Source organism: Acartia tonsa, chromosome 9 (genome assembly GCF_053477335.1).
Source record: "Acartia tonsa isolate MP-2025a chromosome 9, ASM5347733v1, whole genome shotgun sequence".
NCBI classification, from domain to species: Eukaryota; Metazoa; Arthropoda; class Copepoda; order Calanoida; family Acartiidae; genus Acartia; species Acartia tonsa.
The window spans coordinates 5,990,139-6,005,454 of NC_137268.1; the positions used below are offsets into that span (position 1 = coordinate 5,990,139).

The window sequence follows — 15,316 nt, forward strand, 5'->3', positions numbered from 1 at the left end:
AAGTGTTTATTTTTTTTTATATTATATACTATTTTATTGATTTTTTAAAAAGCATAAAATAATTTGCGTCAATTTGCGTCCAGAGTAATTACTAGGGTAAATAATACGTTTTAAAGTTTTTTTTTCTGTATAAAGATCAATGATTAATTCTTGATGATATAATTACCCTAGTACGCATTTTTCAACACACACACACAAACGCACCGATCGCCAGATTTTCTCCAGAAAAAAATATAAGAAAAAAAACACTATTCACCTATTATTTTTGTCCTCTTTAAATTAATTATAACAATTACCATATAATTTTCATACTTACATGAAATAAAATTTCTCCTATAAAGGTTTTTTTTTAAAAATAAAATTCATATACTTTACACTTTGTTGGGGAATATTGTCAAGGAAGAAACAATCCACAATACAAAAAAATAGATTGATAACTGGTTTCCACTTTTATTACGACTATCATTTAACGAAAGCTTTTTAATTCAACCTTAAACCGAAGCCTTGTGTGATGCTAGGGTGTTTGGAGTTCTTAGGGAACCACACTTATTACATAAATTTATGTTCAGGTTTTAAGCTATAACAGACTTATACATTTGGATATGTCAATATCTTAAAGTTACTTATAATCTATGGAATTGCACGGTTTTTTTGAGCCCATATTATATTCAACCTATATTCGCCCTTTAAGAGTTGATATTCATAAAATCAACCCTTTTTTTATGAATAATTCAATTGTGTTTGGTCAAAATTTGTTCTTTACAAGCATCAGACTTGATAACTTGATGTCCCTGACTAGCTGTACTATAGAGTAAACTTCTCACGGGGAAGAAAGTGGAGGGGAAATACGAGGCAAATCAGCTGTTTTAGGGTTGCCATATATTAATGTCCGAAGAATTGAATCTATTTTGATAAAAAATTAAAAAGATAAATGTTATGATAGGCTTAGATAAATCCTTAAGATAAGTTTTATGATATTTGAAACAAAATAAAAAGTTTGAAACTTTGAAATAAAATCAGAGTAAAGGAGGTATGCACTCTTAAAAATGAAAGGGAAGGCATTAGGAGTTTTATTATAGCGTAAGAAGAGAAAGGGGAAAGGGCTCAGAGTAGTGATTGGATAAGAGATTAAGGAAGGGGAGAGAAGGTGAAGGGGGGGGAGCTAGCTATCAGCTGTTCCAAGTCTACTACAAAATCAGCTGATTTTTCACATAAAGAGATTGAGGAAGGTGGTCTGACTATTTTCCCGGATTTTTATCTTTTTGAATGTAAGTATGTATTAAAAGTTACGTTTTTGAAACAAACACAATACAAATTTTCAATTTGTTCAAAAAAATTTAACTGATATATGGGTTTCAAGGGCAAAAATTGGGTTTTAGAGTTGAAATTTCCACCTTCCTCCTGAAGTCTATGTCAAAACAAAATGGAATATTCTTTATTAGTCTTTGTGTAAAAATGGACCAATAGGAAGACAGCGAGTGAGTGGGTTGTAGGGACAGAGTGAGGGCAACACAGTAGAATAAACACGGAGTTTTTTTATAACTGTATTCATTAGGATCCTGTTTGCTTTTCTAAAATCAATTTTTATTGAAAATTAAGTGTGAAAATATTTTTTTATTTAGATAAAAATTCCTATTGAACTTTTAAATTTTAAGAGTTTTTTTTACACTGTGCATGGCGGGTTTGTTTTGGGGGCAAGTAGGCCTAGAGTAAATGGGGGAATAATAATAAAGTGAAGCTGTCTTATGAAAATAAAATGCGGGGGAATTTGTCTGGAGGGGAAAAAGGTGAATAGGGGAAATTGTCTGCTATGTGGGAAAATAGTGAGAAATGAGAATTGTATTTATTTTTCGTGTCTTGACTTGACTTAAATCTGAAAAGAAAATCCCATTCAACATTGCCTTAAAAAATATTTCTAGATGTATAATGTATTTGAGGGATACGGCAATAACGGATGTACATCTCCAATAATGATCTACAAAATTACCCTTTCTGTAGATTACAATTAGTGGTTTAAACGTTTGAACGCTCAACTTAATGAACCAACCAATCCGATAAAAGTTCCATTGTGGACCAGTGTAATGAAATTCCAATGGCCCCTTTCGTCCTGCAAAAACCTTGTATTATGCTGTTACATCACCAAACACAAACCTCTCTCTATTTAGACCCCCACAATGCTACAATTTTTTCCTAATTTATAACCATCCAATGGCAATTTAGTGCTTTAGCCTTTGACAACTATAAAGAGTCAGACATATTAATAATTAAGACAATGGACGACAAATTCATATACAGATACAAAATTACCACTTCTTTGGAGTAAATTAAAAATGTTGTTTTAAAAGTTTGAACAATGTTAAGATTTAACTGTCTACTAAGTTTTTAGGCTAACAGATATGAGAACGTGTTACATCTCTTCTTTAGTAAGAGTAAGATCACATTTTTTAGAAAGATCCAAGCAAAAAATCAATTGCCCCCAAACAATAAAGTAGATTGTTTAAGGACGACGTCCAAGATTTTATTTTCAGGGGGGTAAAAAAGGGTATTAAAAGATTGAGGGGGGTAACTTAAATAAAAAATGTTTTAAAATTTAATTACCCCCACGTCTCTGGTATTGTTCTTTTCACGAAAGCATTAAACAAATTTGAAGTTCATAAACATTTAAATACAAAATTAATTATACATATATTTTATTTTAGACTACAATTTCAACACTGGTACTTGTTAAATGCTTCAAATATCACAATTTATTATGCTACGTACAACATTAGTAAAGTTTTGTTTATTCGTCTTAGATTTTATATTTTCAATTAAATTTTTGACAATTGAAATTGCCTAAAATTAAATTTGGTTTCGGTGGGATATTTGTATATATTCAACCATTATTAAGGTTAGTTATCCAAGTACTTTTTTATAAACAAAGCATGAAAAATACTCATTTATACCATATAGTTTTCAATATATAATGTCTGATTTGAATTATATTCAATGAGGTATGTGATAAGATATTTTGACTGTCCTTCATGGAACAATGGTATAATTACTATACTTTCAATAAATCATTACATATAATTTAATTTGCAGTAAATAGCCCAAAAAGTAAATTTTTAAATTCTTAAAAAAATATATATTAAGTAGGTATCACAGTTATCTTGAATATTTTTTTAGCAAAGCAATCATTTGTTTTCTGCTGATATTGTTTGTGTCCACCATGTCCACTGGGGTTCTTCCAGCTACATCCTAAACAATAAATGTATAAGTAGAGATAAATAATCCAGTCAACTTCCTGCCCCAAGTGGCAAAGACTCTTTCTGTCTGTTAGCAAATTGCTTGTTGATCTTTTGTAGGGACTCGGCTTTAATTAAATTTCGTTGGGAGAGAAAGTCACTCTAAAATCAGACACAATCAGCTGATTTCAAAGACCCAATACAAAATCGGGACAGTTTTCTTGCCCTATCCCCTCTATTCTATTAGTTTAATAATAAAGATTAAAATAAGGTTTAACTTTAGGGTCAATGTAATGGAGTAAACAACCTTAACTTCTTTTTTAAAAATCAATCTCATTTTTGAATATTTAGAAATAATTTTCTCGTATTCATTCGAATCCGGTGGATAGGAACCGGTTCTCATCCATACAAAAAACTGTGTCTAGCATCGTATTATATCCAGCTTTCTACGAATATAAAAATGTACAATCAAAAGATTAAAACCAGTTTTTTTAGCCGGTGCCTCCGGCACCTCGGGGCTAAAAAAAACTAGTTTTAATCTTTTAATTGTACATTCTATATCCGCGGAAAGCCGTTTATAATACGATGCGAGAAATAACTATTTTATTACCTTGATATTAGGACTGGCACCTGCTCTAATGAGAATCTAAAAAGAAAAAGTAAATATTATTGGGGTGGTTCATTATTTTCTAGGGGCGATTTCCCTCAAAATAGTTAAAGACCATTCTGGTCCATATCAGACGAGCAGTTCGAGCAAGATCTTAATCTACAGACAGACATTCTGTTACTTTATACAAGGACTAGCGGCTACACCCCTAGAAGCCTCTAGGGGTACTTAAGGTAGGAGGGGGAAAAGTCAACCTCATTTCATTTAAATTTGAGTTTCAAAAAGAGTAAAAAAATATTTTTTTTTGGGGGGGGGAGGGGGGTGAAGACAAAAAACGCTAACTACTTTATATAATGCAAGGATTATGATATAACAAAAAATTGTTAATAATTCTTGTTTTACCTCTGATACTATAGGGTCAACACCTATGGCAGAGATGTGTAGAGCGGTCAAGCCATCATAGTTCCTTAAATAAAGTATATCAGTAATATTAAAATAGTTTTCTAAACTAATTAAGAAATAAATGCCCCCCCTCCCCCTTAAAAGACTTATAAACTTTCCCAGGACCTATGAGAAGCTACATTGTAAAGGAGAACCATATTAGCAGTAAGCAAAGTCATTCGGTACAGACAAAAATCATGTTACTTTTATACAGGGAAAATCTTTGTTATAGTTTGAAATAAAAAATCTATATTTCAAAATAACTTCTATATTGCTTTGTCGTAAAACTTACTTTGTTGTGTTCAAAAAGTACCCTGTGTATTCATCCAGTAATAATCTAAAAAAAACATTGTACGGATTCTTATATATATAACATAATCATAACATCTACATTAAAAACCTTTCCTTTTCTATCAATTAACTCTTACTTGCTAGTAAAAAATGCCTTTACCATGATTTAATTTTATATAGCTATAGTATTGATGATTCCTTTCCCCAAAATAGAGCAAGAAATCTGTTATTATCGCATTTAACCTAGTCTAACTCCGTAGAGATTGACTTTATTATTGTTAAAACTATGGTTCAATAAACTTGTGAAGATAATCTCTGTGTTATTGGGAATAGAAGCGGGGCTTCACTACAGTCGAAACCGAGTGAGATCCGTCTGTTGAGTCCTATTATGCCACAGTTAGGGTAAGTTTTGATATTATAATGCAGATCTGGGGCGTCCAAGCTTTTTATTTTGGGAGGTAATTACCCCCCTGTAATCTGTTGGGGGGGGGGGGGGATAATTAAACCCCCCCCCAAAAAAAATAAACCCCCTTAAAATTGTTTGTGGGGGGTAAATACCCCCTCCTAAATGGTTGGGGATACCTACAACACCCCAAAAATAGGGGTAATATTTATATGGTGAGGGGTATTCACCCCTTTTACCCCCCCCCCTTTTAGACGTCCTTGATGCAGATGCTTATAAAATTTAATACCTTAATGATTGAAGACAATCCTTGCCACCCTTGGCTGCCAACATAACTGGAGTTTCACCATATTCATCCTAATACAGGTATAGTTATTAGAGCATTGTATTATAGACAGTTTTCCACGGATATTAAAATTTAAAATTTAAGATTAATTCCAGTTTTGTTAAATCATAGAGGCCGATGGCAAGGGCTAACAAAACCTTATCAAGTGTTTAAGATCCTTCACTACACAAAAAACCGTACAACATTATATTATACTAGTAGCTTCGCCCCTAACCTCTAGGGGCCTTGCCTCAAGAGGTAATTAATTGGGTTTGATCATTTTCTTTGTAGGAAAATAGCCTAAGACCACCAGTAGGTATATTCCCTAAAGAGCAGAATAAAATAGGTTCATCGTTTATCGAGATCTTAAGCTGCAGACAGACATCATTCTACTTTGTATTATTGATTTGATTATACCTGGCATAAAATTTGATCAGGATCAAGTTTAAGTAAAATTTGAACAACATCTTCCTTTCCTATCCAGGCTCCATAGTGAAGTAGAGTTCTTCTTTCCTAATACACAATAGATAAGTACATATACATCTTCCTTTCCTATCCAGGCTCCATAGTGAAGGAGAGTTCTTCTTTCCTAATACACAATGTATAAGTACATATACATCTTCCTTTCCTATCCAGGCTCCATAGTGAAGTAGAGTTCTTCTTTCCTAATACACAATATATAAGTACATATACATCTTCCTTTCCTATCCAGGCTCCATAGTGAAGTAGAGTTCTTCTTTCCTAATACACAATAGATAAGTACATATACATCTTCCTTTCCTATCCAGGCTCCATAGTGAAGTAGAGTTCTTCTTTCCTAATATACAATAGATAGATACATATACATCTTCCTTTCCTATCCAGGCTCCATAGTGAAGTAGAGTTCTTCTTTCCTACAAAATCGAAACAATAGTACTTGAATTTTCACGTTTCCCCAATAGTAGTTGAGTATCCACCAGGGAGTAAGGGAGGGGACAATGGATCGAATATTCAATCTTTAGGAGTCTCAGACTTTGGGGACTGGCTTAAAGGGAATGTGCAAGAATTTAGCAGTTTCTGACTGAGTTTGGGGACTTGCGCAAGAAATGCCGTTACTCGCTATGTTAGTTTTGAATATATATAGTTTTGCAGACAGAGAGTAGTTCAAATATAAATACACGGCCCCCCTCCCATAGTATATTTCACTCCCTTCATCCCCACCTCCTTTTTAAAAGTAGATGAGAAAGGGAAATGGAGAAGGGAGGTGGGGGAAATAAACAGGATAAAAAGGGGCAGGTAGGCGTGCGGGTCATATACTTGCCCATCCAGCTACACGCCTGCCTGTCCCTTTTTTCAGTGTTCACATCACTTGCCCCCAAATCTCTTTTCTCTTTCCCTGTCATCTGAAGAGATCCAGGGAAATATTTCTAGTAATTAATTACAGAATGGTTATGTCAGTCTGTAATACTGGTAATCTTATTTTCAAATCATTGCTTTTTTTCTTGGAACTTTTTTCTTAGTTTATGGTTTTCTAGATTTAATCAACAATCACTTTACAATTTCCACCATATTTTCGGGATTATTTTGGTTTTCATGGCCTTTCTTCAAAAACTCTTAAATTGAATTAATTGCCCATTGTCCCCTCCCTTACTCCCTGAGTATCCACGCAGATTTCCCTAGAGCAGTTGAGTTTCCATACTTTTCCCCAAAGGTGGATCAATATCCACAATTTGTTTTTCTCAATTTATTGGTCATGATAAGAAAAAAACTTATATATTTATTCAAAATTATTATAAAAAAGGAAATTTGACAAAAAAGTACTTCATAATGTAGACGAATATATTTTAAATTTTAGTATTGATTTTTAAACTTAATTAAATGGTTTACATGTAAAATTATAAATCAATATTTTTAAAGTAATGACAAGGACGAAAACACCAATTAAAACGAAGCTCATCAAATCAGAAATATTAGGCCAAATTTACATATTACATTTAATTATAGAGATGCCTATTTAAAAATCACTACAATAAAATAAAATTACAACATTCATAAAAGTGGAAGCTTTGAAACGGTTGAACAAACGAACATTAGCGCTTGTAACAATTATATAATATTACAAGAATCGTAGTATTCGTTACGGACTGACGGACAGACCCCAATTATAGATAAGCAATGCGTTTAAAAAAAGAGCGCAACGTCTATTATATATTTACCTCATCAACTTGATCTATACGGAAACCAAACACAGATTTCAAATAAAACAGACCAAGTCTCAAAATTTCTAAATGTAATAATATAGAACAGTTATTTATTGCATCGTATTACAGACAGTTTTCTGCGGATATTAAAATGAAAAATTGTAAGATTAAAACTATCTTTTTAGCACTGGGGGCCGAAAACCAGGGATAACAAAACTGGTATTAATTTTACGACTTTTCTACTTTTTAGTGGAAAAATTGGCTGTAATACGATATGATGCTATACATGTTTGCATGATTTTTCAGTATAGCTGAGAACCGGTTATATGCCATACTGGCATAAAAATTACAACATTGTAATTTGAACTGTTATGGTATAGAAAACCTATTGAAAATAGTAAATTTGTTGATTTATAATATTAAATTGTAGTAAAGTCTTTTTTTGTCAAAAGCTAAATATCTTGGATTTATTTGTACTTTGTAAGGAAGCGTTATAATTGTCTTTGTGTAGCTTTAGACTATTTTTATGACATCCGCGCCAAGGGGCGAAGTGGCCGGTGATCATTATAATAAAATGATTTTTAAATTATTATATTGCAAAAAATAGATTTTATATGATATTAAAGAATCTTTACCTTGATAAATTAGAACATCCATTTTGCCTCCTGAAATTGTAAATAAATATCAGAAAAATTAAATTGAAGGTAATTGTAATTCATTTTAGTTTGTAAATAAAATATATAATGCTTAAAAAATTTCCTTCCGAAAAAAAGAGGATAACGCCGTTGGAAACTGTATAAAATGTTTTAATGACTAGGACATACTAAATCCTAGTTCTATATTTAACGTTATTCTGTTTCCATTATTTAGCTCTTGTTTTTAAAATCTATTTCAAACTTAGCATGATAATTCCTGGGACAATTGTGAACAATCTATGAATATTTCTAGGAAGCCAGTATGCTGTTACTCTAAATTTGTTAATGTACAGTTCCTTTGTCTGACCTTTTGATTTATTAAGTTTTACTTTTATGAATGTTGTCATCCTTGTTTAGCCTAAGATCTCTTAAACAGTTTTATATAACAAACCTTGTGCCTCCTCCATTATATTTCTGAAAATACAATCTGGAACATTGTCTATGCCTCCCACAACCTTAACACATTATATCAGGGATCTAAAGGGATAACACAATTGATGCACATCCCCAATGATGATGCACAAAATTACTTGTTCTGTAGATTACAATTACTGGTTGAAATATTTGGACACCCATATTAATGAACTAACCGATCCTAATTCAATAAAAGTCCATAATCTTATTAGACCAGCAAAAGAGAAATTTTTATTATAAAACTTTGGGGACAGCCTAATGTCCCCTCCCTCCTAGAATTTTTTAATCGTTTTCAAGAAAGATAGACGTACAGATATATCCTAATTATAGATTAGCTGCGCTAAATAAGCTTGTATTCTTTAAAAGAATAATTCTATTCCAGTATGGCTTCGAAACCGATTAGATCCGGTTCTCAGCTATACTGATAAATCATGCATATCATCGTATTACTTACAATTTTACGCGAATAATAAAATCATAAAAAATACCAGTTCGGCCCCTCGGGACTAATAAACCTGGTTTTAATCTTATAATTTTTAATTTTAGTATCCGCGGAAAGCTGTTTATAAAACGATGCGTTAATAACTATTATTAATTTTATTGTATATTAATGTAAGTTAGACCTAAGAAAAATGTTTGACTATTATGAATTATATAAATTTATATATTATTACTTGGATCTTACACCAATCTTTAATGTTCTCTAATTAAGTGAAAATTGCAGTGATTTTCCCCTTCCATCCCCTTTCCCCTCCCTAGATGCTAGATGAATCAACTGACCAATAAATGAGTACCATTTTAGCTTTTTCTCCTGTCATAATATCCACGTATATTATATAAGATGCACAATATTTTAAGAAGATTTTAAAACACGTAATAAATTGTTTATCCTTTGGATATTGGACAGTTGTCCGCGGAAAAAAAATTAATGATACTAACCTGTTCCGAATTTAGAAGCATGATATTTGAAATATTGTAGTTATCTGTAAAACCAATGCTGATATTCAAGGTTGGATCCTTAAAAAATATGTATGTCCAATATGATCACGTGGAAGGCGAAGCTACCCTATAAGTCAAAATGTTCGTCCGTCCGTATTTCCGTCCGAAACGTAATCTATAAAAGATAGGAGGCTGAAAATTTTTGATAACATTCACATCATTAAAGAGCTTAATCAGCTATAAGTTATCCATGGCGGTCGGACTGTTTTTTTTTTTGGCAGATTTTGGGCTATTTATTTTGGCTATTATTGGTGTTTATGGTTCGATTTTCATTTTTTTTAGATATCAAAATTAAAAACTTTTTTTTATAAAACAAAAATATAATTAATTTAGATTACCTTTAGGTGAATGTGTTTAATTTCATACAAGTTAGAATCCGTCCTAATATATAATAAATCAAATTTTAAAAAAATTCAGTTAGAAATCTTTCTCAACCCAATTCAAAGGAAAAAAGTCTACCTTATCATTCCGAACTATATTTCAATTTAAAAATACTCATTATCAATCGCATCTCTTGTAGAAGTGAATCAAGCAATATTAGCTTTAATTGCGAAAAAGAATATATAATATTGAATTTTTGGTATTATCATCAAATATAATCCTGTTTTGAAAAATTCATTAAAAATATGCACTGAAAGTAATAAGATGTCTGTCTGTACAAATTTAAAAGCATACCGAAAATTATCAAGGAAGTTTTGTACTTTTTCTGGGCAGGTTTTAAGCAATCTAGTGGAAGATATAGCCCGCAAAATATTTCTTTTTAAAAATATTTTCTTTTGAATCATTATTAAAATTTAATATTATTCCTGAGGTATAAAGAATTAACCTTTCTCCAACAAAACAAATAAACAGCCTAAAAGTAAAACTGCTAAAGTTCATTCTAAAATCAGCGACAAATTTTTTTTATGATTGAAGTTGTAGAAATGAATAAATTAAAAAGAAACAATCATATTCAAATGGATTAATAATCGGACGAACAAAAGACGCTCCAATTGCCTGGTAACGGCGATTCTAAAAGTTTTTAATATAATTTTAAATCCTTATATGTACTGAAGTAACAGGATGTCTGTGTGTTTGTGTGTTTGTACCGAAGGATCTCGCTAACCGCTGAACCGATCGGGTTCTCCTTAACAGGGTAGCTTCTCATAAGTCCCGGGAAGGTTTATAACTATTTTGGGGGAGGGTACCACCACCCTCCCAAGAGAAATGACAAAAAAAATCGAAATTTTTTTTTAATTTAGGGGAGACTTCAACGTGAAATAAAGAGGTATCGTACATAAAAAATTAACTTTAAGAAATAAAAACATTTAAAGTGCCACTAGAGGCCTCTAGGGGCGTAGCCACTAGTGTTAAATAACTTATTATAAAATGTTTAATTATTTTCAACGTCATTAAATACCTGAAACTCTTTGACCAATTTTTCTTCCTAACAACAAATAAAAATCAATATTACATTAAATGTACTTTTTAATATTCAAAAATCCAATATTAACCCATTAGTGACGAGCGCCACTTTTATGGGCCGATCGAGCTGTAAGTTTCAGGGAAGCTTTATAATGGTCAAAACGGAATTCGTATTTTTTTGTTTTGCTCTAGTGGCGTGCACAGGAAAGTTGCAAAAAAACCCGGTTCGGCTTGGCCATAAATACCAACCAGGCATTAACACCCGTTTTTGGTGCTTTCCCCCAGTTTTAAAACCCGGTTGACCTGTATAAACCCGGTTATTTTGACCAAAAATCGAAAAATGTAATTTTTGAACGCCAAAAGTGAGATGAACACTTTTTAGAACTTTGATACGATCCGTAATTGAAAACTACACAACCTCATGTAATCTAAAGAGCTACAAGTATAATACGAATTGATTTATTTCAAATTTCGTGTTTAGCCGGCGATTTCGGGTAAAAAAACCCTGTTTTGTTGTTGTTGTCAAAAAAGATCTATTAGTGAAACCGGGTAATAAAAATTTCAGACTCAAAATGGAAATGCCGAACCGGGCCTATATAGGGCGTAAAAAAACGATAAAAAAATCATATAAAAAATAATAATTTAAATAAAACGAATTCACAAATAGATGTACTTGTCAATAAACATTAGATTTCACGAAAAAAATCAGCGACTTTACTATAAAAACAAAAAAGTTAGATGGGGTATTTTGAATTGTCATGATTTTCAAACTTTGTTGATCTATACCAGCAAACGGAAGTAAGCTAAACTGCCAGCTCCAGGGGGAAATGAAAGCCAGGGTAGTAGAGGGGGGATTCATACTGAGAATGATGCAATTATGAAGCCGGAAACCGGTTTTTTTCCCATTTTCTGGCACCGGGTTTTAAAACCCGGTTCGGCACTAATGGGTTAAATACATATATATGTTTAATTTCATAAAATATTTATATGAAAAAGTATAAGATATATTCATTTAGTGAAAGCAATCATAAAAGCTAGAAGTATAGCTATAGATATATTATGTTTTTTAATACCTTAATAAATTTAAAAATCATAATCAAAACTTGTGATGAAAAAGACTTTAGTTTACTAATAAATATTGATTTAGAAAGGGAAGGTCTCGGCAGCCAACCCTGAGGTTGTTGACGAGCGGCTGCCGAGCCCTGAGGAAAAGTATAAGTATTTTACCTCTAATTGAAATACAGAATCAGCAATGAAGCATCCTATGGGCAGGGCCACTGAGTTCTCCTCTTTTACAGGAAGATTCCCTTTGGAGTAGTTATTTATTGCATTTTATCCGTGGATATTAAAATAAAAAGTCATAAATTTAAAACCAGTTTTTTTAGCCCCAAGGGGAAGAAGGTTCGGGCTAACAAAAATGGTATTTAATTTTTTACTTTTATTCTAATATTCGTGGAAATTTGTCAATAATTATTACGATGTTATACATGATTTTTAGCATGGCCGGCTGAGAACCGGTTTTAATCTAGCAGATATTAATCGGTTTTGTTAAGCTATACTGAAATTAATTAATAAAAAGACAATAATGACAACATCCTAATATTAACCATTGTATTTAATTATATTAGCTATGTGTCTTTTTAAATGACCGACAGACAAACGTACAATGTAATTACAATAATAAATGCACTTTGTTATGAAAAATCTTCATAAAAACCAACCAACTACTTTAAGAACTAAGAAATTTACGGACAGACAGACTTTTAAATTTCGAATTATAATATGCCCCATAGCCATTAGTAAAAAAAATAATCTTTACCTGTATCGATTTTAAGCTCCATTCTAAAAAATAAAAAAATATTCTATTTAATGTTTTATCATATTAATAAATTGTTTACATAATAATCCTCTTTTGAGTATGTTGATTATGTAGGGGGGAGACAGCTAGAAGGTTGTATCTACCCCTCTGACAAAACAAAATAACACCTCTATTGTTTTCTGTAATAAACCAATCTAAAGCTCGCCCCCCCCCCCTTTACCCCTTATTGATTTTAGTTTCATGATGGTGACAAAATTTTCTTGTGCGCTTCATGCACCCCCCTGTCAAAACCCTGAGCACGGCGCTGATGCTATTTCATTCATACCTTTTTGTGGGTTGAATTAGTTGGTATGAAAAGTGAAAATCTGCCGCTTCTGACATAATGGGGTAAACATCTTTGTAGAATTGGTCACTTTTTCGCTCCAATGTCTCCTTTTTAGATCCCTTGCGCCGCGTAGAATCTGATTTCTTCCTGATAAAAAATAGAAAATAGAAAACGAGGCCATAGACGTCCTAAGTGGTAAAGGGGTGTTTAACCCTCTCGAACTTTGAAATCTGTCATTTTATCCCCCTCGATTTTTTTTAAAACATTGGAAAACCCCCTTCAAACCTTTGAACACGTCCCTGAACGAGGAATCCATAAATAGTAGACCAGAGCTGGATCTTTATATCATTTTGGTGGTAAAAAATGCCGCGCTGTGATTGGATGAAATTCGGCGCACCCCGATCTAAATCACCATTAAAATGATTTAAAGATTTAGCTCAGAAAAGAATTATCTAATATTTTCCACTTATGATAGAAAAATGCTTGTCAAATACTCGAAAAATGTCTCGGCAATTCCTGCATTTAAAGGGTTAGATGTCTGATATCCACATTACATTTACCTTGTTAAAGAAATTTGCATTTTGACCAAGTAATTCTTTATTTCAGTTACCAGTTCTCTTCTACTTGATTCTAAATATATTTAGATATATAGATAGACTAATGATTATGTGGTATCTGCCGAGGATAAATGGCAGACACCGGAGTTCAATTAGATTACGGCAGTGTGACAGACGTGGACACCTTACTATAGAGAAGCTACGCTTCTCTAGCATTCACTAAATAATCAACATCTATTTCAGTTGTCACTTTATTGAAGGTTGGCCTATTTTCAGCCGTTTGCACTTATTTGGCTTGTTTCAGCCAGTCCGCAGGCCTGTTTCAGCCCTTTGAGCGCTCAATTCTCCGTTAGATGTCGGCGCTTCTCGCGGTTCTCCGTCAAGTTTCGCTGTTTCACTTCCACAACTGCCGGATGCAGAGTTAGACCTTGCTATCCAGGGTGGGTAATTCAGGTTGCTTGTGTCAGTTTTGCCAGTTTTGCTTCCACAACTGCCGGATACAGAGTTAGACCTTGCTATCCAGGGTGGGTAATTCAGGTTGCTTGTGTCAATTTTGCCAGTTTCACTGCTGGGAGTACCTTAGCCTCAGCTGCGCGTCTGCTCTACACTTGTGGTTTGCCGTAATCTCACACAGCTGTCACCAAAAGTTGTGGTATCCGCCGAGGATAAATGGCAGACACCGGAGTTCAATTAGATTACGGCAGTGTGACAGACGTGGACACCTTACTATAGAGAAGCTACGCTTCTCTAGCATTCACTAAATAATCAACATCTATTTCAGTTGTCACTTTATTGAAGGTCTAAGAGTTACTAAAGTTGTACAACATAATATAAATACATATGGATTAGGAATAAAGATAGTTAAAGATAAATCATACAAGTAAAACATAGATAATTGCAATGGTTAGGTAGATAGCTATCCCTGTCTGGGGAAGGCAGGATAGCCCATGGAACAGCACAATAGGTAGATAAGCATAGAGGGGTTGAGTGGTAGGTCTGGGTACTAAAGAGGGAAGGTTTGATGATTACTGTGACAACAACAGTCTGTGTGGGGGGTGATTCTATCAGGTGAGGGAAGGCTTAGTTAGTAACACCCCTCCCTCCATTTGCAGGACAACTGAGAGATGAAATCAATACCGTTATCTGACATATTTTCAGGTGGCTTTACAATTGTAGAATAACAGGATTTAGCTGGGTGCGTAGCATCACTATAATGTCGTGGTTTCTGCATGGTCCAGAGTTGCCGCATACCACAACTCTCCCCTCGGAAGGCTGGGAGGGGTTGTCTGCACCGCCAGACTTCCGACAGTGGTTGCGGCCTTCAGTTTGTTGTCCTTGTGGAATGGGTCCGCCAGGATACCAGCTGCTGAACGGTGGTGGACTCCAGCCCTCCCCAGGTCGAACGGGATCTGCTATATCTGCTGGAGTAACTGGTCCTGTTGGATGTTCTGGCCGTTGGATGTGTACCTCTGAGGCCACCCTGGCAACCTCCAGGGGTGGCACAGCACATGAGGGGGCTTGGACCAACAGCCGCCTGGTATACACCTCTTCAGGTTTCTCTACTGGGCTGGTGGTCTCCATCGTGTTGGTCACCTTGCTGCTGGCAGGCTGGCTACTGGATGCAGGCGC

The 15,316-nt window shown here is 33.7% G+C and overlaps 1 protein-coding gene across 2 annotated transcripts in view; it reads right to left on the reverse strand.

Annotated features, from left to right (window-relative positions):
• Positions 1-2,992: 2,992 nt before the first annotated feature.
• Positions 2,993-15,316, reverse strand: part of LOC145328087 (uncharacterized) — a 633,740-nt gene continuing 621,416 nt past the window's right edge. The window contains exons 20-36 of one of the 2 annotated variants that reach the window (XM_080171649.1): positions 13,691-13,760; positions 13,131-13,277; positions 12,806-12,828; positions 12,214-12,293; positions 10,982-11,008; positions 10,387-10,435; positions 9,921-9,961; positions 9,523-9,600; positions 8,561-8,624; positions 8,110-8,139; positions 7,490-7,557; positions 5,712-5,807; positions 5,259-5,326; positions 4,568-4,612; positions 4,237-4,300; positions 3,838-3,873; positions 2,993-3,240 (exon numbers count right to left, since the gene is read on the reverse strand). In XM_080171649.1, coding sequence (XP_080027775.1) covers positions 3,148-3,240; positions 3,838-3,873; positions 4,237-4,300; positions 4,568-4,612; positions 5,259-5,326; positions 5,712-5,807; positions 7,490-7,557; positions 8,110-8,139; positions 8,561-8,624; positions 9,523-9,600; positions 9,921-9,961; positions 10,387-10,435; positions 10,982-11,008; positions 12,214-12,293; positions 12,806-12,828; positions 13,131-13,277; positions 13,691-13,760 — 1,079 coding nt within the window. In that variant the 3' untranslated portion in view covers positions 2,993-3,147. Of the gene's footprint in view, positions 3,241-3,837; positions 3,874-4,236; positions 4,301-4,567; positions 4,613-5,258; positions 5,327-5,711; positions 5,808-5,866; positions 6,188-7,489; positions 7,558-8,109; positions 8,140-8,560; positions 8,625-9,522; positions 9,601-9,920; positions 9,962-10,386; positions 10,436-10,981; positions 11,009-12,213; positions 12,294-12,805; positions 12,829-13,130; positions 13,278-13,690; positions 13,761-15,316 lie in introns of those variants that run through there. The other variant, XM_080171650.1, reaches the window with a different exon arrangement.